The sequence below is a fragment of the Xyrauchen texanus genome, chromosome 14 (assembly GCF_025860055.1).
Source record: "Xyrauchen texanus isolate HMW12.3.18 chromosome 14, RBS_HiC_50CHRs, whole genome shotgun sequence".
Taxonomy (NCBI): domain Eukaryota; kingdom Metazoa; phylum Chordata; class Actinopteri; order Cypriniformes; family Catostomidae; genus Xyrauchen; species Xyrauchen texanus.
Window position 1 is genome coordinate 46,114,775 of NC_068289.1, and position 23,955 is coordinate 46,138,729.

Here is a 23,955-nt window from a genome sequence, read left to right on the forward strand (position 1 = left end):
ATCTTATAAACGATCACAGAACATCCAGACCCACCAATAGAGGTTGAAGCACACAATCCTACCTCAAGTTCCATCACTGTTACTTGGATGGCACCACCATATGATGGTGGATGCCCGATCACAGGGTACATTCTTGAGAAGATTGAAAAAGATGGTGACAGATTTGAAAGGTGTGTTCCAAACCTGGTACCTGGTTTCTCCTACACTGTCACTGGCCTGACAGAAGGGAAAGAATACCAGTTCCGTGTCCGTGCTGAGAACATTGCAGGACCAAGTGACCCATCTCGCAGTACACAACTGATTAAGGCTGCTGATCCTGTTGGTATGTTAAAAAAAATCTAATCCAGTTCTATTTTGAATATGAAAAATATTAATTATTATGTGTGTCAAGACAGACAATACATGTAAGTATTTTTTGACTGCTTCAGAGAAACCAACGGTATCACTCTATGCCCGTATTGCATCTGGACTCAGTATCAAAAAGGGAGAGGAGATTAGATTGGATGCTTACATATCTGGATCTCCATACCCAACTGTTACATGGCTCAGAAATGATGAGAATGTCAGGCAGGAACCAGCAAAGAAGAAACCAGAAATCGCTGTGAAGAAGAAGAAGAAGACCAAGACCTTTCAGCCTGAACCTGAAGAGGTGTTCCATCCTCCACTATTAGACCGCCTGTCTTACGACCAGAGCAAAAAGGGTGAAACTGCTTTGATGGTGCGTGATTCCACCAGAACTGACCATGGCAAGTTCACTATTAGAGTTGAGAATACCCATGGTTTCGCAATGGCATCTTGTGATGTCAATGTTCTTGGTAAGTTACCTTTGGAACTACTACTGGATAAGCATGTCTCATAAATCATTTCTTTAATAGGAAAAGACCATATTCACATTTCTGCTGTTTTAATTTGCAGATAAGCCTGGCCCCCCTGTCAACTTTGGATTTGATGACATCAGGAGCACCTCTGTCAGTTGCACATGGGATGCACCACTTGATGATGGTGGAAGTGAGATCATCAACTACATATTGGAAAAGAAGGACAACACTACTGACGAGATTGGTTGGGTAACTGTAACGTCAACCCACAAGGGGTACAATTACCCTGTAACCAAGCTTATTGAAGGAAAGGAGTACATCTTCAGAGTCACAGCTGAAAACAAGTTTGGCTGTGGACCACCACGCTACTCAGAACCACTTATTGCGAAGAATCAATTTGGTAAAAAAAATAAATGAAAAAAAAATTACTTAAGAATAAATAAACTTTGAATGATAGATGGCTTACTTCATTTTATGTGATTTTTTTTTTCTTTGAATTTGTTTTACAGGACCACCTGATGCTCCCAACATGCCAAGAATTGGAGAGGTCACTTCTAGCACAGTTGCCCTCAGCTGGCATGAGCCAAAGGACAATGGTAGCCCGATCTTGGGCTATTGGGTTGAGAAACGTGAAGTCAACAGCAAATATTGGACCAGAGTGAACCGTAATCTTCTTAGTTCATTGGCGGTTAAAGTTGAGGGTCTTTTGGAGGGCCTTGTTTATATCTTCAGAGTTTGTGCTGAAAATCTTGCTGGTCCTGGAGAATTCAGTGTACCAACTGATCCTCAATGTGCAATGGATGCAATCTGTAAGTGTAATAATAAATGAACACTAAGGTATGATATGAATTAGCTGCAAAGGATTTTCCGATTTGATTAAATGGGACAATTTTTTTTTGCAGTACCACCTGGCCCACCTGTGCCAAAAATTGTTGATGTGACAAATACAACTATTGATATTGCTTGGGTACCTCCATTGTACAACGGTGGTGGAGATATCCTAGGATATCATGTTGAGCGCTGTGTGGTTGGAGAGAAGGAATGGACCCGCTGCACTGAGAGTAGATGCAAGGACCGCAAGTTCACCGTAACTGGACTGACTGAGGGAGCTGATTATTACATTCGCGTATTTGCCGTAAATGATGCAGGTCATGGAGCCCCAGGCATGACTGAACCTGTTCAGGCCAAAGAACCTGAAGGTACGTAGAAATTAGTTTTACTCAGCATATAAAGCATTTATTGATAACTGGTAAAGCGCTGTGTTAAAAACATCAGGGACACGTCAAGGATTTACACAAAAATATGTTCATTCTGAAAGGCCCCTAAGACTCTTTGGATAAAAGCACCTGTCAAGTGCATAAATGTTATTGTAGTAAGAAAATTCTCATCGAACTTTAAATCTACATTACTTTAACAGAGGCTCCAGTTGTTGAATTTGATGTCTCTGTGAGGAATGGAGTCATTATCAGAGCAGGGGAAACACTGCGTCTACCTGCTGTCGTTTCTGGACGACCTCTTCCAGAAGTGAAGTGGACAAAGGATGATGCTGAGCCAGACAAGGAACATGTAGTTACTGAAACAGAAGGCAAGAACAGTACTTTAAGCATCAAAAATGCTTTGAGATCTGACCATGGTAATTACCAGATCACAGGTACCAACCCCAGTGGAACCAAGTCTGCATGCATTAAAGTTGATGTAATGGGTAAGTAATATTATTTTTAAAGTCTCCATAAATTCTTAGATTTTTTATTGTGAAATCTAACCTTTCATTGCGATGTTCTTTTGTGTAATAAAGATGTTCCCGGACCAGTTGTTGATCTTAAAACAGTTAATGTCAGCAAGAAGGTTATTTCATTTACCTGGTCAGATCCTCTTGACAATGGTGGAAGTGACATTGTGGGATACGTTGTTGAGAGAAAGGATGCCAAAATGCACATTTACAGACAACCTCTGGAGACTGCTGCTTGCAAATGTGACATTGTTGGTCTTCTTGATGGTGAAGAATACATGTTCCGTGTAGTTGCAAGGAACAAGTATGGCCTTGGTACTCCTGTTGAACTTGGACCCATTTTAGCAGTTGATCCTAAAGGTAAAAACAACAGAATATATCATTAATATTCAATTTATTTATTATAATGATCTTGTTATTCTCTTTAAAGACCTGTATTAATATTCACACTACCAATGGGACTAACAATGTTTACTTTCTTGACATTGTAGAAGTTCCATCTGCACCTGAGAAATTGCACTACACGGAAAGGACCAAGAACACCATTACTTTGTCTTGGCAACCTCCTCGTAGTGATGGTGGTTCTCCAATCAGAGGCTACTACGTTGAGAAGATGAGACAAGATAGCACTGAGTTTGATGTTGCTAACCGCCAAATCTGCAAAGATCTCACCATCACACTGGAAAACTTGTCTGAAAACATGATGTATGAATTTAGAGTGAAAGCTGTCAATGAGATTGGTGAAGGAGAGCCATCCAAACCAATTAATGTCCACATTCAGGATGATGAACGTATGTATCACTTTAAAAATGTGTGTAGATTTATTTTGCTAAAAGAGTTCATGCCTTACTATTTTTTATTTATTTTTCCCTCTCTATTTTAGTTTTACCAACTATTAAGTGGTTGAAGTTCTTCAAGAATGATGCCATCGTTGTCAAGAAGGGAGCAGCCATTGAAATCCCTGCTGAAATTGTTGGTCTGCCTTTGCCTACATTTGAGTGGACAAAGAATGGGGTGGTTGTTGACAAACCCACTGAGACAATGACACTGGAATCAGAGGAGATTAACAGGCAAACAATCAATACCAAAATTGGCATTCCTGAGACTGTGAGACAAGACACAGGCCTGTACAAGTTAACTGCCACAAATGACCGTGGAGTAGGTCATCGCACAATCAGAGTGGATATCTTGGGTAAGATTTAGAATCTTATTTAAGATTATTTTACCCAAGATTTTAATGGAATATATATGGACTAAATGTGCTAGAAGTTACGTGCCTCTGGAGTAACTGATAGAGATTTATACATTTTGCTGTTTCCTTAGATCGTCCATTGCCACCAAGGAACATTGTGATCTCTGACATCAAAGCTGAGTCTTGCTACCTTACCTGGGATGCTCCAGAGGACAATGGTGGAAGCGATATCATGAACTACATTATTGAGAAGAGAGACGCCAGCAGAAAGAAGTCTGACTGGGAACAGATAACATGCTGCGTCATTGACAGACGCTATGGGGTCAATACACCATATTATTATTATCATATGTAGTAGCTTCCTTGAAGAATGAGACATTAACCATGATATGTGTTTTGTATATATGTTCTGTATATTTGCTCTAATTGTTTTTTATCTCCTTCTGTAGGTGTACAAGTTGGATGCCTATGGTACTTACCAGTTCCAGATTAAAGCTGAAAACAAGTATGGGGTCAGTGATGGTTGTGAATCAGAAAAGGCTGTACTAAAAGATCCCTTTGGTCTACCTGGCCCACCCCAGAGGCCAAGGATTATTGGACACACCTGCTCATCAATGGTGGTGACTTGGGAGCCTCCGATAGACAATGGTGGCTCAACCATTCAAGGTTACTGGCTTGAAAAGCGAGAGAGAGGAGCTGTATACTGGAGTCGGGTCAACAGGGCTCCAGTAACAAAACCAGCAGTCAAAGGCCTGGAATACAATGTACTCCACCTTATTGAGGGTGCTGAATACAAGTTCCGTGTGATGGCTCAGAATGCAGCTGGCGTTGGACCTCCAAGTGAGGCAACCGAGTGTGTGTTTGCGCTTGATCCAAGAAGTAAGTAATACTTCCTTATTTGATATGCTTATTCTAGTTCTAAATGAGTAAAACATAATATTTTAAAATTTTATTTATAGATATCCCAGGTCAGCCACCAGCACCTGTAGTAGCAGACAAAACCACAAGCAGTGTCTCTCTTACCTGGACCCCACCAGAAAAAGATGGAGGTAGCCCCATCAAGGGTTACATTGTTGAAGTTCAAGATGAAGGTTCAATAGAGTGGAGAAGGGTGAATACACCAGAGAAGCTGATCCTCACCACTTCATTTACTGTGTCGGGGCTTAAAGAGAACAAGAAATGTAGATTCAGGATTGTTGCTGTCAATGCTGCTGGTGAATCTGAGCCAAGTCCCAGAACTGCTGACATTATTGTACAGGACATTTTGGGTATGAATTGCATAAATAAATAAGTAATAACACATACATGGATAAATTACATAAAGTTTTCATCATCAGTGTATTTAAAAAATAAATAAATGTTCCTTTAAATTTTTACAGAGGAACCTATCATTACGGTCACAGCCCATGATCTTCTGAATTGTCGCGCTGGAACAACCATCAAGATTCCAGCCACCATCTCAGGTAGACCTATTCCAAATGTCACATGGGACTTTGATGGAACTGCCCCGACTGAGAAAAAGAATGAGCGTCATACTCTGCCAGAGGATTCAGAGGTAGGAGTTTACATATTTTTTAAAACACTTTGTTCAGTCTAAATGCACATTTAGTAATCAAATGATACAATTTAATTGTACAGATATCATCCACCGATACAACGTCAGAAGTGACAATCCCTGAGTGTAAATTAAACCACTCTGGACGATACATCATCACTGCCTCCAATCAAGCTGGTACCAAATTCATTAAAGTGCGTGTGAATGTACTTGGTAAGTTGGGCTCCATTTAGACGTTCTTCCAATATTTAAAATATTAAAACTCATTAGGAATCAGAAAGTCAAAACGAACACTGCTGTACAAGTTTTAGAATACTTAAAACATGTTTGTTTTGGAAAGAAATTGATGCTTCACAGTTCAAAAAGGATTAATTAAAGTGCTCAAGCATTACAGCAAAGACATTCATAATGTTACAGATCACTAATTTAAACTAATTTAATAAATGCTGTAAAAACAAAATTACTAATGTTTTTGGCAGTATGTTTGATATTTTTAATCTAATGCATCCTTGGTGAATAGAAGCATCAATTTCTTTCAAAAACAAAAATGTCTTAAAATGTCTTTTATCACATGCTAATCTACTGTGCCACTTTGTGTAGATTTGCCTGGACCACCTAAAGACCTCAAAGTCAGTGACATCACGCGCGGAACATGTAGGCTAACCTGGAAGCCTCCAGACATTGATGGTGGTGACAGAATCAAGAGTTATTTCATTGAGAAAAAGACTGTAGCAGGAAAGGCTTGGACAAAGGTCAACCCAACTTGTGCAACTCAGTCCTTTATTGTGCCAGACCTAATTGAGGGACAAGATTACTTGTTCCGTGTTCGAGCTGAGAATCGCTTTGGTATGGGACCCCATATTGTGACCATTCAGCGGACTACAGCCAGGGATCCTATCCGTAAGTTTTTCTTAATCACCCTGTTATTACAAAAATGCTAAAAGCAGTTTAGCCTGATTGATACAGTTTTTATTTTTTTTTGTAGATCCACCTGATCCTCCCACAAGAGTCAAAATCACTGATGTCTCCAAGGGCACAGTGACTCTGATATGGAAGCCACCAAGGAATGATGGTGGAGCACCTGTGACTCACTACATTGTCGAACGCCTTTGGTGGGATAGCAGTGGAAACCAGCAAGAATCCTGGAGACAGTGCAACCGCCGTGACATTGATACTACCACTTTCAAAGTAGAGGATCTCCATGAGTGTGCTGAATATGAATTCCGTGTCAAGGCTGTAAATGAGGTCGGTGCAAGCAGGCCATCCTCCACAGCAGGACCGATCGTTGTTAAGGACCAAACCAGTATGTAAAGAACAGCACACACAAAGTTATTGTGAATTCAAAAGTGTTGCTCAGTGTACCATTTCGCCTTTCTCTCTTTCACTTTTAGGGGCTCCTTCCATTGAGCTCCCGGAATTCATGGAGGTTGAACAGGGTACTGACATTCAAATTGTTGCCAAGGTCAAGGGCTGTCCATTCCCAACACTCACATGGCAGAAAGCTCCGCCGCACAAGAGTGAAGCTAAGGTTGATGTTGTTTATGATGAGCACATCAACAAGCTTGTATCTGATGATAGCTGCACACTGCTGATCCAGCAGGGTCAGCGCTCAGATACTAGCCTCTACACTCTTACTGCTAGCAACAGTCTTGGCACCGTTTCCAAGGAAATGAGGCTTAATGTTCTAGGTATATTATAACAACCAATTTTTCTTAAAAAAGACTTATATGAATATATAATAAGTGCTCTTCATTAATGGTCTTTTTTTTTATCAGGGCGTCCTGGGGCTCCGTCTGCACCAATCAAATTTGAGGAAATCTGTGCTGAACAGATAACTCTGTCATGGCTGCCTCCTAAGGATGATGGTGGCTCCAAAATTACAAACTATACTATTGAGAGACGTGTTGCTAACAGGAATACTTGGATTCCAGTCACTAGTGAACCCAAAGAGCGAATATACACAATCGAGGGTCTAATGCCAGGCCACGAGTATATTTTCCGCATAAGGGCTCAGAACAAATATGGTGTTGGAGATCCTCTTGATAGTGAACCTGAAGTAGCCAGAGATGTGTTCAGTAAGTACTTAGTGCACTTTTAAACATGTAAATATGTAATAATTTGGTTTATCTTGCGCTGACACCTAGCGGAATAGATTTAGCATCACACAACAGCAAAAAGTTCTTAGCTATCAATGCCATTGTTGAAATTTGCTATTTGCTGTCAGCCATGATTAATTTATTCTGAGGTTGAAAGCTTTACATTTCTGAGGATTATCGAGATAAAGCTAGTCATTTACAGTCATATGATGTCAACATGGCAGCGCTTATGAATGTGCACCCAGCGCCACATAGAATAAAGCAGCTTTTTCAGTATAAAATGTTTACAATTGGAAAGAAACTCAGTGCACCTTTAGTGTTTATGTGATAAGTAACATGTTATCTGTTTTTATTTGTACATTTATTCAATAACTTTTTCTTTTTAAGTGCCACCTGGCCAATGTGAGAAGCCAACACTATCTAGCATCACAATAGACTCCATGACTGTGAACTGGGAAGAGCCTAACACAGATGGCGGCAGTCCAATCACCGGCTACTGGCTTGAACGTAAAGAAACTACCTCTAAACGCTGGAACAGAGTAACTCGTGATCAAATCAGGCCTATGCCACTTGGTGTGTCACACAAAGTAAAAGGACTCATTGAGGGATCTCAGTATCTGTTCCGTGTGATTGCAATCAATGCAGCAGGATGTGGACCTCCAAGTGAGCCATCTGACCCAACATTTGCCAGAGAACCAATAGGTAGGAAAATAATACAGTTTTAGGTTCCGTATCATATTCAGTGATAGAGTCTCACACCATGACGAACTTGTTTTCTTTTAGCCCCTCCATCTCCCCCAACCCCCAAAGTCACTGATTGGACGAAGTCTACTGCTGACTTGGAATGGATTCCACCTTTAAAGGATGGAGGTTCAAAGATAACAGGCTACTATGTTGAATACAAAGAGGAGGGCACAGAAGCATGGGTTAAGGTTTGTTTGAGCTTTATGTATACTAATGGAATTTTTACATTTAAAAAAATGATCAAAGATGTTTATATACTCAGTATACATTAAATGTTATCCTCCTTTTGTTCCAGGCTAAAGACAAGGAGGTTAGAGGAACCAAATTTGTGGTCACTGGACTAAAAGAGAATGCATTGTTTAAGTTTAGAGTTTTGGCATTCAATGCTGCTGGTCTCAGTGAGCCAGGTGAAGTTGCTGATGCTCTTGAAATGAAGGACCGGATCAGTAAGTCTCAAAGCCCATCAACATGTAGTTTCCCCAATTAAGACTTTATTTGCTTGAATGAAACTCTTTGGCAGTATGATGATAGTGTATATTTGTCATGCCATTTCAGTTACCCCAGTGCTTGAACTGGACATCTCAGTAAAGGAGAGGATGATTATTCATGCTGGAGGTGTTATTCGTATCCTGGCTTATGTGTCAGGCCAACCTCCACCTGTGATAACATGGAGCAGAAATGATGGTCCTGTCCCTCCAGAAGCTGTCATTGAAACCACCTCAATCAGCCGCTCATTGGTAATCAAGGACTGTACTAGGAGGCAACAAGGTGTTTATACAATAACAGCCAAGAATGATGGAGGAGAGGTGAAGAAGTCTGTTATCGTTGATGTACTTGGTAAGTGTGTATTATCAGACACAGGAAGCCTTTACATCCTTATGGAATTGCTGTATAAGAGAAGTTACAGTTTCTTATCTTCACTTCTTCAGATGTACCTGGTCCAGTTGGGGTACCTTTCAGTGCTGAGAATCTTACAAGTGACTCATGCAAGCTGAACTGGTTTTTCCCAGAGGATGATGGTGGATCTGCCATCTCTAACTATGTAATTGAGAAACGTGCATTTGAGCGCAAAGCTTGGACGGCTTGTTCCTACACAGCTGGGAGACAGAATGCTATAATACATAATCTGGTAGTAAAGAAGGCATACTTCTTCAGAGTCGCAGCTGAAAATGCGATTGGAATAGGTCCTTTCTGTCAGACAGCATGCGAAATTGTGATCAAAGATCCTATCAGTAAGTTCATTCTCTTTCTTGTTTTTTTTTTCTGACTGATTTCAACATAGCTCCAAAATATAAGAACAAGTTATACAGCTAAACAATAATGCAAATAATAGTCAGCTTTAATGGTAGCTGATATTTTACCTTTTTGACTAGCTGTGCCAGACCGTCCAGAAGAAATTGAGGTAACTGCCATCACCAAAGACTATATTAGTGTGACATGGAAGGCACCTAAGTATGATGGAGGATCTGAGGTGACATCCTATATTCTGGAGGCTCGCATGATTGGAAAAGATAAGTTTGTCAGACTGACCAAAGATAAATTGATGGACAGAAGATACACTTATGATGGTCTCCGTGAGGGCGACACCTATGAATTACGTGTTAGTGCAGTGAATGAAATTGGTCAAAGCAAACCATCCTTCTCCACGAAGCAAATTACATGTAAAGATGAACTTGGTGAGTAAAGCTGTTTGCTATTAAAAACTTTCAAAGAATTAACAACCATTATATATATTGTAGTATAATATTTATTAAAGATTTCATAAAGTATTTATGACATTCATGCTATGAATTTCTTAATCTCCCATTTTAGAGCCCCCCACAATTGAACTGGACTTTCGTGACAAGGTTATTGTGCGTGTGGGAGAAAGTGTTGCGCTCCAGGGACGATACACTGGCAAACCAGCCCCATCTGTCACCTGGTCAAGAGATGATCAGGAACTGAAAGCAGACACCCACATCATGTTCAAAAATACTCTTACCACAATGTGCCTTGGTCTTATCAAAGCTCAGCGTGGACACAGTGGCAGATACTGTGTGACAGTCGAAAACTGCACTGGTGCACGTAAGGGACTTTGTAATGTTACAGTTGTAGGTAAGTCCCCTTAAACAACAGCAACAAAATAAACAGCACAAATATTTCAGTCAAATAACTTGCATCTATTTGGTTATTGCTAATTAATATTCTATGTTTTTAGATCGACCATTGCCTCCAGAGGGCCCAGTAGTCTTTGAGGAAGTACACAGAGATCATATGGTAATTTCTTGGAAACCACCTCTTGATGATGGTGGATGTGGAATTTCCAACTATATAATTGAGAAGAGGGATATAAACAGGGACATGTGGACAACTGTAACATCTGCCACCACAAAAACCATTTGCAAAATACCTAAGCTTGTAGAGGGACGTGAATACATCATGAGAATTAGTGCTGAGAACATGTATGGCATAAGTGATCCACTGGAGTCAGAGGAGATTAAAGCTAAAGATCTATTCAGTATGTATAAATACAGACCAAAATGTTTCCATTGAATATTTATTCATGGAAAAATGTACTGTTTATTTTATTGATGTGCTTCAAATAATTTCAGGGGTACCTGAGGCACCTGAGCAACCAACTGTAAAAGATGTCTACCATGACTCAGCATTGGTGAGTTGGAATCGACCTCGAGATGGTGGAAAGCCCATCACTAACTATATCTTGGAAAAGAAGGAGCCCTCAGCTAAGAGATGGTCTCGGGCAACTAGAGATCCAATCTACCCTGCTACCCAGTACAGGGTACAAGACCTCACTGAAGGTTGTGAATATGAATTCCGTGTAATGGCAGAGAATGAAATAGGCACTGGAGATCCTAGCCCTCCATCAAAGCATATCCTTGCTAAAGATCCCATTGGTAAGTCATCCTCACTTGATGGACCCTATTTCTTAATACATATCATGAAGTAGTACTATTAATAATTCTTTATTAACTGTTTAATTTGCCTCACTCTCATTTAATAGTTCTGCCAAGCCCACCAGTTTTGCCTGAGGCTGTTGACAAGACTAAAGATTCTGTGAGTCTATCATGGCGTGTTCCTCGCCATGACGGTAAAGGCAAACTCTTTGGTTATTTGATTGAGTATCAGAAACCTGGAGTAATCGATTGGATCCAGGCAAATGAAACTCCTGAAACATGCCTAGACACCAAGTTTGTTGTGACAAAACTACCGGAAGGTGAAGAGTTCAGATTCAGAATTATGGCTGTGAACGCTGCTGGAAAATCTGAGCCTGCCTATGTCAAGGAACCTGTGAAAGTTCTTGACAGACTGGGTAATTTAATTTCTTAATTCTGTTCACATATTCAGGAAATGTATTTGAGTGGTATTGAAAATTAAATGTAAATATGAAATTAGATATGCATACATATAAAACATATAACTACAACTATGTTTTTGAATTACTCAAAAGTGAATTTCTACAAATTTGATCAGTAATGCATATTCCTATCTCATTTCACTTGCAGAGGAGCCAGAGTTGCTGCTAGATGCCAACATGGCTCGTGACCACCTTGCTATGGTTGGCACAGACATCACACTCAGTGCTACTATTAAGGGCATGCCAATTCCCACTGTCTCTTGGAAAAAGAATGATGGTGAAGTGCCTTCTCATTGTCTAATTGAGGTCACAGGGAGTGGAAGCAAACTTCACATTAAGAAGTGTACCCGTGCTGACAGCGGCAATTATACCATTACAATTCAGAATGCAGCTGGATCTAAATCTGCTACCTGCACTGTTCTTTCTCTTGGTATGTATGTTTTAAGAGGCCTTAATACTATAGACAGTATGCATAATATATGCTGCAGTGCTCAATGAGTTTTTATTTTTAACTTAGATAAACCTGGACCTCCAAGGAATCTTATCATTTCTGAAGTCACAAGTGAGTCAGCTTACCTTACATGGCACAAGCCAGAGGATGATGGTGGTGCTGTGATCTCTCACTATGTTGTGCAAAAGAAAGATGTAGCTGCTGAGAACTGGGTTCCAGTTTGTGCCTCATCTAAGAAGCTTAGCCTCATGGCTCTATATCTGATGGAGGGAACACAGTATCTCTTCAGAGTTGCAGCTGAGAATCAGTTTGGCAGGAGTGCTTTTATTACAACCAATAAGCCCATCAAGGCAGTTGATCCTCTCTGTAAGTAATAAAAGTAATTTTTTGTTTGTTTGTTTGTTTGCTTTTTGTTTAGGTTTTTAGTTTTTTCTATTTTCTATTATAATTTTTTTTAAACTTTACAATATGGTACCATTTGTTAACATTAGTTAATGCGTTACATATCATGAACAAACAATTAACTACATATTTCATCATTGTCAAATATTTACATAATTAATTTTTTTAACATCTTTACATCATTGTTGTCTTTGAATAAAATATTAATAAAAAAATGCTATTGTTCATTGTTAGTTTATGTTAATTCAAAGTGCATTAACTAATGTTAACAAATGAAACTTTTGATTTAAAAAATGTATTACTATATGCTGAATTGTACATTAACTAAGGTTAATAAATGCTTAAGGGGTCATGAAACATTACCACACATTTTTTGAGACGTTAACAGGTATATGCACACAAGGGTATAGAATGTTAACATTCGTTATTTTTAATTTGAAGATGAAAGGGGTTAATTTAGGGACTTTTTGGCTTTTTTCATCTTCAGGGTTTGAAATTAACATCTAGTCAACGTTACAGGTTGTGACGAACAGGGTTTAGCTTTCAATTCAATTTCAGCACCTCTACATCACAGATGTTCTCAATATAATTAATGAGAAGGCGTGGCCTTTACTCTTTGACAAGCCATGCATAGGCCAGTTCAAAGTCTATTTTTTTTGTTTGAATTAGTTTATACTAGTTGTTCATTTTTTTTTTATTATTAATTGGTGTATTATTATCTTAAGATCCCCCTGGTCCACCCAAGAATCTGCATCATGTAGATGCAGACAAAACTGAAGTGTGGCTTCAATGGGAATGGCCTGATCGCACAGGTGGAAGTGAAATCACTGGATTCATTGTTGAGCATCAAGAAGAAGGTGCCACCGACTGGGTCACCTTCAAGACTGTCAGCAATCCTCAATGCCATATCACTGGACTTGTGGAGGGCAAAACCTACAGATTCCGTGTAAAATCCCAAAATGCAATAGGCGTTAGCCGACCAGACACAAGTGTGCCAATTACTTGCCAGGAAAAGACATGTAAGACTCACAATATATTCTAGTAAATCATCTTACTTTTTAATTAAAACATTTATTAATAAATGATTATTATGTTTAACTAAAAAACGAATTATTTTTCAGTACCTCCAACTATTGAAGTTGATGTGAAGCTTATTGAGGGTCTTGTTGTGAAGGCTGGCAAGACAATTGTTCTCCCAGCAGTCATGCATGGAATACCAACTCCAACAGCCAAGTGGCAAAGTGATGGAAATGAGCTTAAAACCGAGGGCAAATATAAGATCAATACTGAAGGAAATTCAACTGTCTTAAATATCAGTGAGTGTGTCAGGTCTGACAGTGGTGAGTATGCTCTGACTGTTGCAAACCCTGCTGGAAGCAAGACAGTTGCTTTACACGTGACAGTTCTTGATGTTCCATATGCTCCAATCGGTCCTGTAAACATCCTTGAAGTTACCCCTGACCATATGATAATCCAGTGGCGTGCACCAAAAGACGATGGTGGTACACCTTTGATGAACTATGTTGTAGAGAAGAAGGATGTCAAGAAGCCTTGGGAGCCGTGGTCAGTTGTGAGTTCTGGAAGCACTAGCACAAAGGCCAAAGTACCGCGTTTGGAGAAGGGACGTGAATATATTGTGCGCATACGTGCTGAGAACAAGATTGGCATTGGTGCTGCCCTTGAAAGTCCTCCCACTATTGCCAAGCACATGTTTGATCCTCCAGGTCCTCCAGGCCAACCAACATGTTCTGATATAACAGAAAATGCTGTAACAGTGTCATGGGCTGAACCAGAAACTGATGGTGGAAGCCCTGTGAGTGGCTACATTGTTGAACGCAGAGAGATGACTGGCAAATGGATTCGTGTCAATAAAACACCAGTTTTGGATGTAAGATACAGGGTCTGTGGTCTGTTTGAGGGCAACAGCTATGAATTCAGAATCTTTGCTGAAAATGTTGCTGGTGTAAGTGAGCCATCATATCCATCAGACCCAGTTAAAGCTAAACGTCCCATATCTCATCCAGGGCCTCCGAGTAACATTAAGCTAAAGGACTGGAGCAAGTCATATGCAGATTTGGTGTGGACCAAACCTTCAAGAGATGGTGGCAGTCCCATCCTAGGCTATGTTGTTGAATGTCAGAAATCAAGTTCTGCAAATTGGGACAGAATACACAAGGATCTGATAAAGCTTTGTGCATTTAGAGTACATGGACTTAGTGAAGGCACAGAGTACAGATTCCGTATTAGAGCATCTAACAAGGTTGGAGATGGTGAACCAAGAGAACTCACAGAAACTGTACTTGCCAAGGACATCCTTGTTCCTCCTGAAGTAACTGTTGATGTTTCATGCCGTGACCTCCTTACAGTTAGAGCAGGGCAGATCATTAGCCTTATGTCCCGTGTCAAGGGAAGGCCTGATCCAGAAATCACTTGGACTAAAGATGCAAGAGCCTTGAGCAGAGATAAGCGAACTGAGATGAACAATAACTACCCTCTTGTTGAGCTGGTCATTCAAGATGCTATTAGAGCTGATTATGGAAAATATGCCATTCAAGCGAAGAATAGCAGTGGTCAAGCACAAGCTACAATTATTGTCAATGTCCTTGATATTCCTGGAGCTTGTCAGAACTTGAAGGTTGCATATGTGACCAAAGACTCATGCATGGTGTCTTGGGAAAATCCAGAAGATAATGGTGGCACTGAAATAACCAATTATATCATTGAATGTCGACAACCTAGTCAAAGGGGGTGGACAGTTGTTACATCTGATTGCACAAAACGACTTGTCAAAGCTCCACTTATTGAGAATTGTGAATACTTCTTCCGTGTGAGTGCTGAGAATAAGATTGGTGCTGGTCCATCAACAGAAACAAAAACACCAGTCCTCGCTGTTGACCCAATTGAGAAACCTGGTGAGCCAGAGAACTTTCAAATTGCTGAAATCGGGAAGACATTTGTCTTCCTCAAATGGAAGAAGCCAGAATATGATGGTGGTAGCCGCAACCTTGCTTACCATATTGAAAAGAAACCTATAGAAGCAGATGAATGGGAAAGATTACACAAAGGTGCTATAAAGGAAACATACTTCATGGCTGACAGATGTATTGAGAACCAAATTTATCAATTCAGAGTTCAAACAAAGAATGAGGGAGGAGATAGTAACTGGGTGACAACAGCTGAAGTTCTTGTTAAGGAGGAACTTGTACAGCCAGAGCTTAAAATAAAACTGGAGGGAGTTCTTGTTGTTAAAGCTGGAGAGCCTATTCCAATTGAGGCAGAGCTTAAAGGTAAACCTCATCCTGATGTGAAATGGTCTAAAGAGGGTGACACTGGAGATATCAACAAAAGCCAGAGAGTGCAAGTTGAAACTGGCACCAACTTCACAAAAATCCTGATCACAAATTCAAGACGTGGAGATACTGGAAAATACATAATTACTGCAACAAATGCTGCTGGAACCTGCTCTGCTGAGGCCAAGGTAAATGTTCTGGACAGACCTGGTCCTATTAGAGACCTGAAGGTCTCAGACATTTCTATGGACAGATGCAAGCTTACATGGGAGGTACCAGATGATGATGGTGGATGTGAGATCTATAACTACATCATAGAGAAATGTGAGACAAAGAGAGGGGTATGGTCAATTCATTCAGCAGCTGTTATAACCAACTCGGCTAAAGTTACTCGCCTCATTGAAGGAAATGAATACATATTCCGAGTGAGAGCTGAGAACAAGATGGGTGCTGGCCCTGCAATTGAAACTGAGTCCATTGTTGCAAGGACACAGTTCAGCAGACCAGGTGCACCAGATACGCCAGAAGTGACCAAGATTACAAAAGTAGAAATGGTTGTTATGTGGTGCCCTCCTGATAATGATGGTGGAAAGCCCATCACTGGTTATATTCTGGAGAAAAAAGAGGAGCATGCCATACGGTGGGCCCCTGTTACTAAATCCCCAATTGCAGGCACACAGATGACTGTTACAGGGTTATTGCCTAATCATGAATACCAGTTCCGTGTCAAAGCCGAGAATGAAATTGGAGTTGGTGATGCAAGCAAACCATCAAGATCGCTCACAGCGAGAGATCCAATTGGTATGTCCAGTGAATTACTGTCAAATAGTTGGAAAGGTGTTTGTTATTTTGACTTACAACAACAATTGTATTTATTTTTATATTTGCAGAGCCTCCTGGTCCAGTTGGTAATCTAAAGGTGGCTGACAGCTCAAAGACATCAATCACTCTTGCATGGACAAAGCCTACTTATGACGGAGGTGCTCCTCTCATTGGATATGTGGTGGAGTTGAGAGTCAAGGGCACAAGCAAGAAGGGTGATGAAGGCTGGAAGAGGTGTAATGTTGCAGCCCAGTTGATCGGAACAGAATTTACTGTCTCAAGTCTGGATGAGAAGGTTGAATATGAATTCCGTGTCTCTGCCCAAAATCAGATTGGCTTGAGTCAACCAACTAATCTTGAGGGAGCTGTGTCCCCAAGAGAAGTGTTGGGTGAGTTTCTATTAACAAGAGATTTTATATTAATTTCTAGCAACATGCATTCTTAATTCCTAATTCTATGTCTTTTTTTTACAACCATCAGAGGCTCCTGAAATTGATTTGGGTGCAGAACTAAAGAAGGGTGTGACTGTAAGGGCTGGATGCCCAATAAGATTAGTTGCTACAATCAGAGGCAGACCTGCTCCAAATGTCTTATGGAGGAGAATGGGAATAGATAATGTTATTCAGAAAGGCCATGTGGACCTTATTGACACTATGACATTCCTTGTTATCTCTGAAACAACTCGTGATGATTCAGGCAAATATTCATTGACTGTATCCAGTCCAGCTGGAGAGAAGGCAGTGTTTGTGAATGTCAAGGTACTTGGTAAGTAAAAACCAAACTCACCTCTGTGATGTGAAATGGATTAATCTATGTAAATACCTAAAATATCAAACTTTTCCAACAAATGTTTTTTGAAACAGATACACCTGGACCTGTTGTTGGTCTTGAGGCTGTTGACATCACAATGTCATCTTGCAACCTCCAATGGACCCAACCTGAAATTGATGGTGGAAGTAACGTCACCCATTACATTGTTGAGAAGCGAGAAATTGATCGGAAGACATGGGCAACAGTGAAAACTGATGTTGAAAAGACCACATTTAAAGTTAGCAATCTTGTCCCAGGAACGGAGTATTACTTTAGGGTCACAGCTGTGAATGATTATGGTCCTGGTGTGCCAAGAGTTACACCAAAATCTTGTCTGGCATCTGATCCTATCAGTAAGAGAATTCAACAGTGTTAAAATGCTGTGTAATATCATGTTTGAAAGTTATTATTATAACAAATGTTCTCTGTTCTCTTAAGGCAAACCTGATCCACCACAAAAGATTGATGTTTTAGAGATTACTAAGAACAGTGCAACTGTTGGATGGGTGAAACCTCTGCGGGATGGCGGAGCTAAAATTGATGGGTACATTATTGAATATCTTGAGCTTCCAATGCCTAAACCACCCAAGGAATTGCCCAAGGATACATTAGCGGGTGAAGGTGAGGCAGAGCCTGTTGTAGAGCCTGTGGCTCCACCCCCACCTGAACCTGTGGTTGAGGAAGAGGAGAAAGAGAAGGAGAAGAAAGAGGAATGGACATCATACACTGTTGTAAAAGGTTTGAGTATCTCTGTTGCTGGACTTAAGGAGGGAAGAAAATATCGGTTCAGAGTGGCAGCAAGAAACACCATGGGATCCAGCCTTCCCACAGAGACCAGAGAAGCTTATGAGATCAAGGAACAGATGTGTAAGTTAAATAACGTACTTAACATATATTGCTCATATCACTCTATTAAATTAGAATTAAACTAAAAACCTGCTCAATCTTGTGTTTTATTCCCAGTGGAGCCCAAGATCATAATGCCTGAGCTTGTCACTGCAAAGGCTGGGGCAAAACTGAGGGTTGAGGCTCTTGTATCTGGAAAGCCAGCACCAGCATTCCAATGGAAACGCGGAGAAGATAATGTAGTCCCATCTAGCCGTCTTGCTGTACATAAATCTCAGAACTTGTGTGTGCTCATCATTAAGGATGTTTCAAGACAAGACAGTGGTCAGTATAGTCTTGTTGCTGAGAACAGCTCAGGCAAAGTTGACCAGATTTTGAAAATCGTTATCAGAGGTTAGAATTTTTCATTTTCACCACCACTTTCATCATAGTAGATAATATAAAAATGCAATTCATAAACAAACAAATAAAAAAATTTGTTTTGTTCTGTTACAGATATTCCTGGACCGCCTGAGCCACCATTTGAAATCAGTGACATTGATTCCGATGCCTGCACACTCTCTTGGAACAAACCACTTGAAGATGGTGGTAGCAATATCACTAACTATGTGGTCGAGAAGTGTGATGTAAGCAGAGGTGACTGGGTTACTGCTCTTTCCAGCTGTGGAAAAACTGGCTGCAGAATCGGAAAGCTTATTCCTGGAAAGGAATATGTGTTCCGTGTCCGTGCTGAGAACAGATTTGGTATTTCTGACCCTCTTGCATCTGAAAGGATGGTTGCTAAATTCCCCTTTGGTGAGTTGAAATATAGACATGATATTTAGGCATGTTAAAAATGGTAATGCATATTACTGAGGCTATTAAAATTTTTCTAGAAATTCCTGGGGAACCTGTGAACTGCCGCATCAACAAAGTAAACAAGGACTGCATGTTTGTGGCTTGGGATAAACCTGAATCTGATGGTGGCAGTCCAGTTACTGGATACTACATTGAACGCAAAGAGAGGAACAGTCTCCTTTGGGTTAAGGCCAATGATTCTGTTGTTCGCACAACTGAATATCCTTGTGCTGGCCTAATTGAGGGTCTGGAATATACTTTCAGAGTGTCTGCGATAAACAGGGCTGGACAGGGTAAACCAAGCAAGAAAACAGAGTTCATTACAGCAAGAACACCTGTTGGTATGTGCGTTTAAAAAAAAAAAAGACATTTTAGGAATATAAAGTATGTTTGTGTATTATGTATTTTTTAAAGTTCATATTTTGTAATAGATGCTCCTGGAAAACCGGAGGTGCTGGATGTGACTAAGAATAATGTTACACTGGTTTGGAGCAAACCAAAGAATGATGGTGGAAGCAAGATAATTGGATACTATGTTGAGGCCATGAAGCTTCCAGGAGACACTTGGGTGCGTTGCAACACAAGCAGTCAGAATGTGCCTCATGAGGAGTACACAGCAACTGGGCTAGAAGAGGGTGCTAAGTACCAGTTTAGGGTAATTGCCAAGACTGCTGTTAACATTAGCAGGCCATCAGAAATCACAGACCCCATTCTGGTGTCTGCAGATAATGGTAAGCCTTGCGATATATATATACTGTATATATATTATTGATTGATTTAATCTTATTTTAATGTCTGGGTTAACAGTTGTCCTATTGATTTTCTGTTATGTTTGCTTTTTTACAGTACCTCCAAGAATAGAACTTTCAATACAGATGAAGAAGATGTTGCCAGTAAAGGCTGGGTCAAATGTTTGCCTTGAGGCTGAAGTTTTTGGCAAACCAATGCCCAAGGTTACATGGAGCAAGAATGGAGAAGTATTGAAATCTGATAAAGGCTTGAAATTATCTCAAAAGAGACATCTCTTTTCCCTGAGCCTTGATGCAGTTACTAAACTTAATACTGGAATCTATGGAATTCTTGCTACTAATGCAAGTGGTTCAACAACCGCAGAAATAAATCTAAAAATTTTGGGTGAGTATATAAAATGTTTAATTTTACAAAGTTGTATTTCATTCTTTCTAAAATCATAATAAGTAGCTAAGATATGACATAGTAATAATAGCACTTTCCCTTTACACAGATATACCTGGCCCACCAGCCTCTCTCAAGTTTGAAGAGGTACTTTCAGATCGAATAAAGTTTAGTTGGGAGGCTCCACTTGCAGATGGTGGCTCTCCAATTACAAATTATGTTGTTGATAAACGTGAGACAAGCAGAGCTAACTGGGCCCAGGTTTCTGCTAAAATCACTGGTGATACAACAGAATTTTCAGTGGAGAGACTGATCGAGGGGCATGAGTACCAGTTTCGCGTTCGTGCTGAAAACCACTATGGCTCTGGTGATGCCATAGTATCAGACCCTGTTGTTGCAAGGAATCCCTTCAGTAAGACTTTACTTACATTTTCTATGCATTTGTATTGCTTGGATAAACAATTTCAACATACCTCTAATGTACTTTTCATTAATAGCTGTTCCTGGAGCATGTGACCCACCAGTCCTTACAAACATAACAAAGGAGAATATTACTGTGAGCTGGAAGGAGCCAACTGATGATGGAAACTCCCCTATCCTTGGATACATGGTTGAGAAGCGTGAGACCAAGGAAATAAACTGGACCAAACTCAACAGAAAACCCTTGCTGGCGAGAACACTTGAAGTTGGCTGTCTCTCTGAGGGAGCTCAGTATGAGTTTAGAGTTATTGCTGTTAATCAAGCTGGCCTTGGCAAACCCAGTGAGCCATCTAATGCAGCCTCTGCTCTTGATCCTTTGTGTGAGTTTCAGAATCCATTCACAATATCTTATCTGTGAATACATGAAAAAATGTATCTTAACCTCTTAATGCTTCTTCACAGATCCTCCTGGTCCACCGGTTTCTCCTAAGGTCACAGACACGTGCAGCAGCACCATTAGCCTAACTTGGACTAAGCCCGCAAATGACGGTGGAAGTGAAATTTTGGGATACCTTGTTGAATGCAAAAGAACTAATACAACAGACTGGATAAGATGCAATGTACCCAAGAATCTTCATGATACAAATTATGTTGTCTCTGGACTCCTGGAGAACTCTGAATACCAACTTCGTGTTAGTGCTGTAAACAAAGTTGGATTCGGTCAGCCTAGTGAAGTTCCTGACAAACATGTTGCAAAGGATGTTTTCGGTACAAACAAATAATTTATATATCAACAAACAACTTTGGAACCAATCAATTTGTCTTTTGTATAAACCATAGTTTTTACGTGTGGCCATGAAAAAAATTATGTATGAATAAATTTTTTTCAATGTAATTTCAGTTGCTCCTGAGGCCGAGATTGATGCGGAGTTGAAAGAAACTTTGGTGCTAAAGGCTGGCAGTAAAATGAAACTTCATGCCATAATTAAGGGTCGGCCAACCCCCAGGGTGACCTGGGCCAAGATGAACACCAACATTAAAGACAGACCAGGAATCGTAATTAAGACCACAGACAATGATACATTGGTTTGTGTTGAGAAAGTGAACAGATATGATGCAGGGAAATACATTCTGAATCTCGACAGTGTAAGCGGAATGAAGATGTACACAGTTGTTGTCAAGGTCCTTGGTGAGTTTTGATATTAAGTGTTATTGTTTATATTTAGATATATTATATACTAACTAATATTATATACAGTGAGGAAAATAAGTATTTGAACACCCTGCTATTTTGCAAGTTCTCCCACTTAGAAATCATGGAGGGGTCTGAAATTGTCATCGTAGGTGCATGTCCACTGTGAGAGACATAATCTAAAAAAAAAAATCCAGAAATCACAATGTATGATTTTTTAACTATTTATTTGTATGATACAGCTGCAAATAAGTATTCGAACACCTGTCTATCAGCTAGAATTCTGACCCTCAAAGACCTGTTAGTCTGCCTTTAAAATGTCCACCTCCACTCCATTTATTATCCTAAATTAGATGCACCTGTTTGAGGTCGTTAGCTGCATAAAGACACCTGTCCACCCCATACAATCAGTAAGAATCCAACTACTAATATGGCCAAGACCAAAGAGCTGTCCAAAGACACTAGAGACAAAATTGTACACCTCCACAAGGCTGGAAAGGGCTACGGGAAATTGCCAAGCAGCTTGGTGAAAAAAGGTCCACTGTTGGAGCAATCATTAGAAAATGGAAGAAGCTAAACATGACTGTCAATCTCCCTCGGACTGGGGCTCCATGCAAGATCTCACCTCGTGGGGTCTCAATGATCCTAAGAAAGGTGAGAAATCAGCCCAGAACTACACGGGAGGAGCTGGTCAATGACCTGAAAAGAGCTGGACCACCGTTTCCAAGGTTACTGTTGGTAATACACTAAGACGTCATGGTTTGAAATCATGCATGGCACGGAAGGTTCCCCTGCTTAAACCAGCACATGTCAAGGCCCGTCTTAAGTTTGCCAATGACCATTTGGATGATCCAGAGGAGTCATGGGAGAAAGTCATGTGGTCAGATGAGACCAAAACAGAACTTTTGGTCATAATTCCACTAACCGTGTTTGGAGGAAGAAGAATGATGAGTACCATCCCAAGAACACCATCCCTACTGTGAAGCATGGGGGTGGTAGCATCATGCTTTGGGGGTGTTTTTCTGCACATGGGACAGGGCTGACTGCACTGTATTAAGGAGAGGATGACCGGGGCCATGTATTGCAAGATTTTGGGGAACAACCTCCTTCCCTCAGTTAGAGCATTGAAGATGGGTCGAGGCTGGGTCTTCCAACATGACAATGACCCGAAGCACACAGCCAGGATAACCAAGGAGTGGCTCTGTAAGAAGCATATCAAGGTTCTGGCGTGGCCTAGCCAGTCTCCAGACCTAAACCCAATAGAGAATCTTTGGAGGGAGCTCAAACTCCGTGTTTCTCAGTGACAGCCCAGAAACCTGACTGATCTAGAGAAGATTTGTGTGGAGGAGTGGGCCAAAATCCCTCCTGCAGTGTGTGCAAACCTGGTGAAAAACTACAGGAAACGTTTGACCTCTGTAATTGCAAACAAAGGCTGCTGTACCAAATATTAACATTGATTTTCTCAGGTGTTCAAATACTTATTTGCAGCTGTATCATACAAATAAATAGTTAAAAAATCATACATTGTGATTTCTGGATTTTTTTTTTATTATGTCTCTCACAGTGGACATGCACCTACGATGACAATTTCAGACCCCTCCATGATTTCTAAATGGGAGAACTTGCAAAATAGCAGGGTGTTCAAATACTTATTTTCCTCACTGTATATATATATATATATATATATATATATATATATATATATAAAAAAATATTCAAAAATAAAATAATTTATACATAGATCGAATACTGACATTGACAATAGCGGTACCAGATCCCAGCTCGTTAGAAAGTTTTAAGGTGTATGCACCAGCTTCAGTCTCTTTTATATATTTATATATGTATTTAACACTAAACAGATACACCTGGTCCTCCACTGAATCTGATGATAAAAGAGATGACGAAGGACAGTGCCTCTATCCTATGGGATGCACCTCTAATTGATGGTGGAAGTGAGATTACAGGTTACATTGTTGAAAAACGAGATGCAGAAAGGAAAGCATGGTCATCTGTTTCAACCACTTGTAACAAAACATCTTTTAAAATTGATGATCTGGAAGCTGGAAGATCATATTGCTTTAGGGTTCTGGCTCAGAATGAATATGGCATTGGTGAAGCTTGTGAAACTGTAGATGCTGTCAGAGCCTCTGGTGAGTGAAGATCATTTTTTAAATATCATGTTGTCATGATTTGTATAAATGGATAATTGAAAACGATATTATACTGTATAACAATTATGTTGATATTCTATTACAATGCTTT

At 40.2% G+C, this 23,955-nt stretch overlaps 1 protein-coding gene across 1 annotated transcript in view; it reads left to right on the forward strand.

The window, feature by feature from the left end:
• Positions 1-23,955, forward strand: part of ttn.1 (titin, tandem duplicate 1) — a 214,712-nt gene that overhangs the window by 141,653 nt on the left and 49,104 nt on the right. Inside the window, exons 120-165 of the mRNA XM_052142834.1 lie at positions 20-322; positions 429-815; positions 916-1,218; positions 1,328-1,627; positions 1,721-2,017; positions 2,236-2,520; positions 2,614-2,907; positions 3,039-3,338; positions 3,431-3,739; positions 3,871-4,061; positions 4,189-4,618; positions 4,699-5,007; positions 5,119-5,294; positions 5,378-5,507; positions 5,895-6,194; positions 6,280-6,597; positions 6,686-6,982; positions 7,070-7,369; positions 7,778-8,092; positions 8,174-8,322; positions 8,430-8,580; positions 8,690-8,971; positions 9,064-9,366; positions 9,508-9,810; positions 9,947-10,228; positions 10,332-10,631; positions 10,726-11,028; positions 11,136-11,444; positions 11,638-11,919; positions 12,007-12,306; positions 13,068-13,361; positions 13,464-16,433; positions 16,523-16,843; positions 16,935-17,219; positions 17,318-17,617; positions 17,703-18,131; positions 18,228-18,503; positions 18,606-18,905; positions 18,986-19,288; positions 19,379-19,678; positions 19,794-20,081; positions 20,191-20,493; positions 20,579-20,881; positions 20,964-21,269; positions 21,403-21,690; positions 23,553-23,843. Coding sequence (XP_051998794.1) covers positions 20-322; positions 429-815; positions 916-1,218; positions 1,328-1,627; positions 1,721-2,017; positions 2,236-2,520; positions 2,614-2,907; positions 3,039-3,338; positions 3,431-3,739; positions 3,871-4,061; positions 4,189-4,618; positions 4,699-5,007; positions 5,119-5,294; positions 5,378-5,507; positions 5,895-6,194; positions 6,280-6,597; positions 6,686-6,982; positions 7,070-7,369; positions 7,778-8,092; positions 8,174-8,322; positions 8,430-8,580; positions 8,690-8,971; positions 9,064-9,366; positions 9,508-9,810; positions 9,947-10,228; positions 10,332-10,631; positions 10,726-11,028; positions 11,136-11,444; positions 11,638-11,919; positions 12,007-12,306; positions 13,068-13,361; positions 13,464-16,433; positions 16,523-16,843; positions 16,935-17,219; positions 17,318-17,617; positions 17,703-18,131; positions 18,228-18,503; positions 18,606-18,905; positions 18,986-19,288; positions 19,379-19,678; positions 19,794-20,081; positions 20,191-20,493; positions 20,579-20,881; positions 20,964-21,269; positions 21,403-21,690; positions 23,553-23,843 — 16,065 coding nt within the window. The remainder of the gene's footprint in view (positions 1-19; positions 323-428; positions 816-915; positions 1,219-1,327; positions 1,628-1,720; positions 2,018-2,235; positions 2,521-2,613; positions 2,908-3,038; positions 3,339-3,430; positions 3,740-3,870; positions 4,062-4,188; positions 4,619-4,698; positions 5,008-5,118; positions 5,295-5,377; positions 5,508-5,894; positions 6,195-6,279; positions 6,598-6,685; positions 6,983-7,069; positions 7,370-7,777; positions 8,093-8,173; positions 8,323-8,429; positions 8,581-8,689; positions 8,972-9,063; positions 9,367-9,507; positions 9,811-9,946; positions 10,229-10,331; positions 10,632-10,725; positions 11,029-11,135; positions 11,445-11,637; positions 11,920-12,006; positions 12,307-13,067; positions 13,362-13,463; positions 16,434-16,522; positions 16,844-16,934; positions 17,220-17,317; positions 17,618-17,702; positions 18,132-18,227; positions 18,504-18,605; positions 18,906-18,985; positions 19,289-19,378; positions 19,679-19,793; positions 20,082-20,190; positions 20,494-20,578; positions 20,882-20,963; positions 21,270-21,402; positions 21,691-23,552; positions 23,844-23,955) is intronic.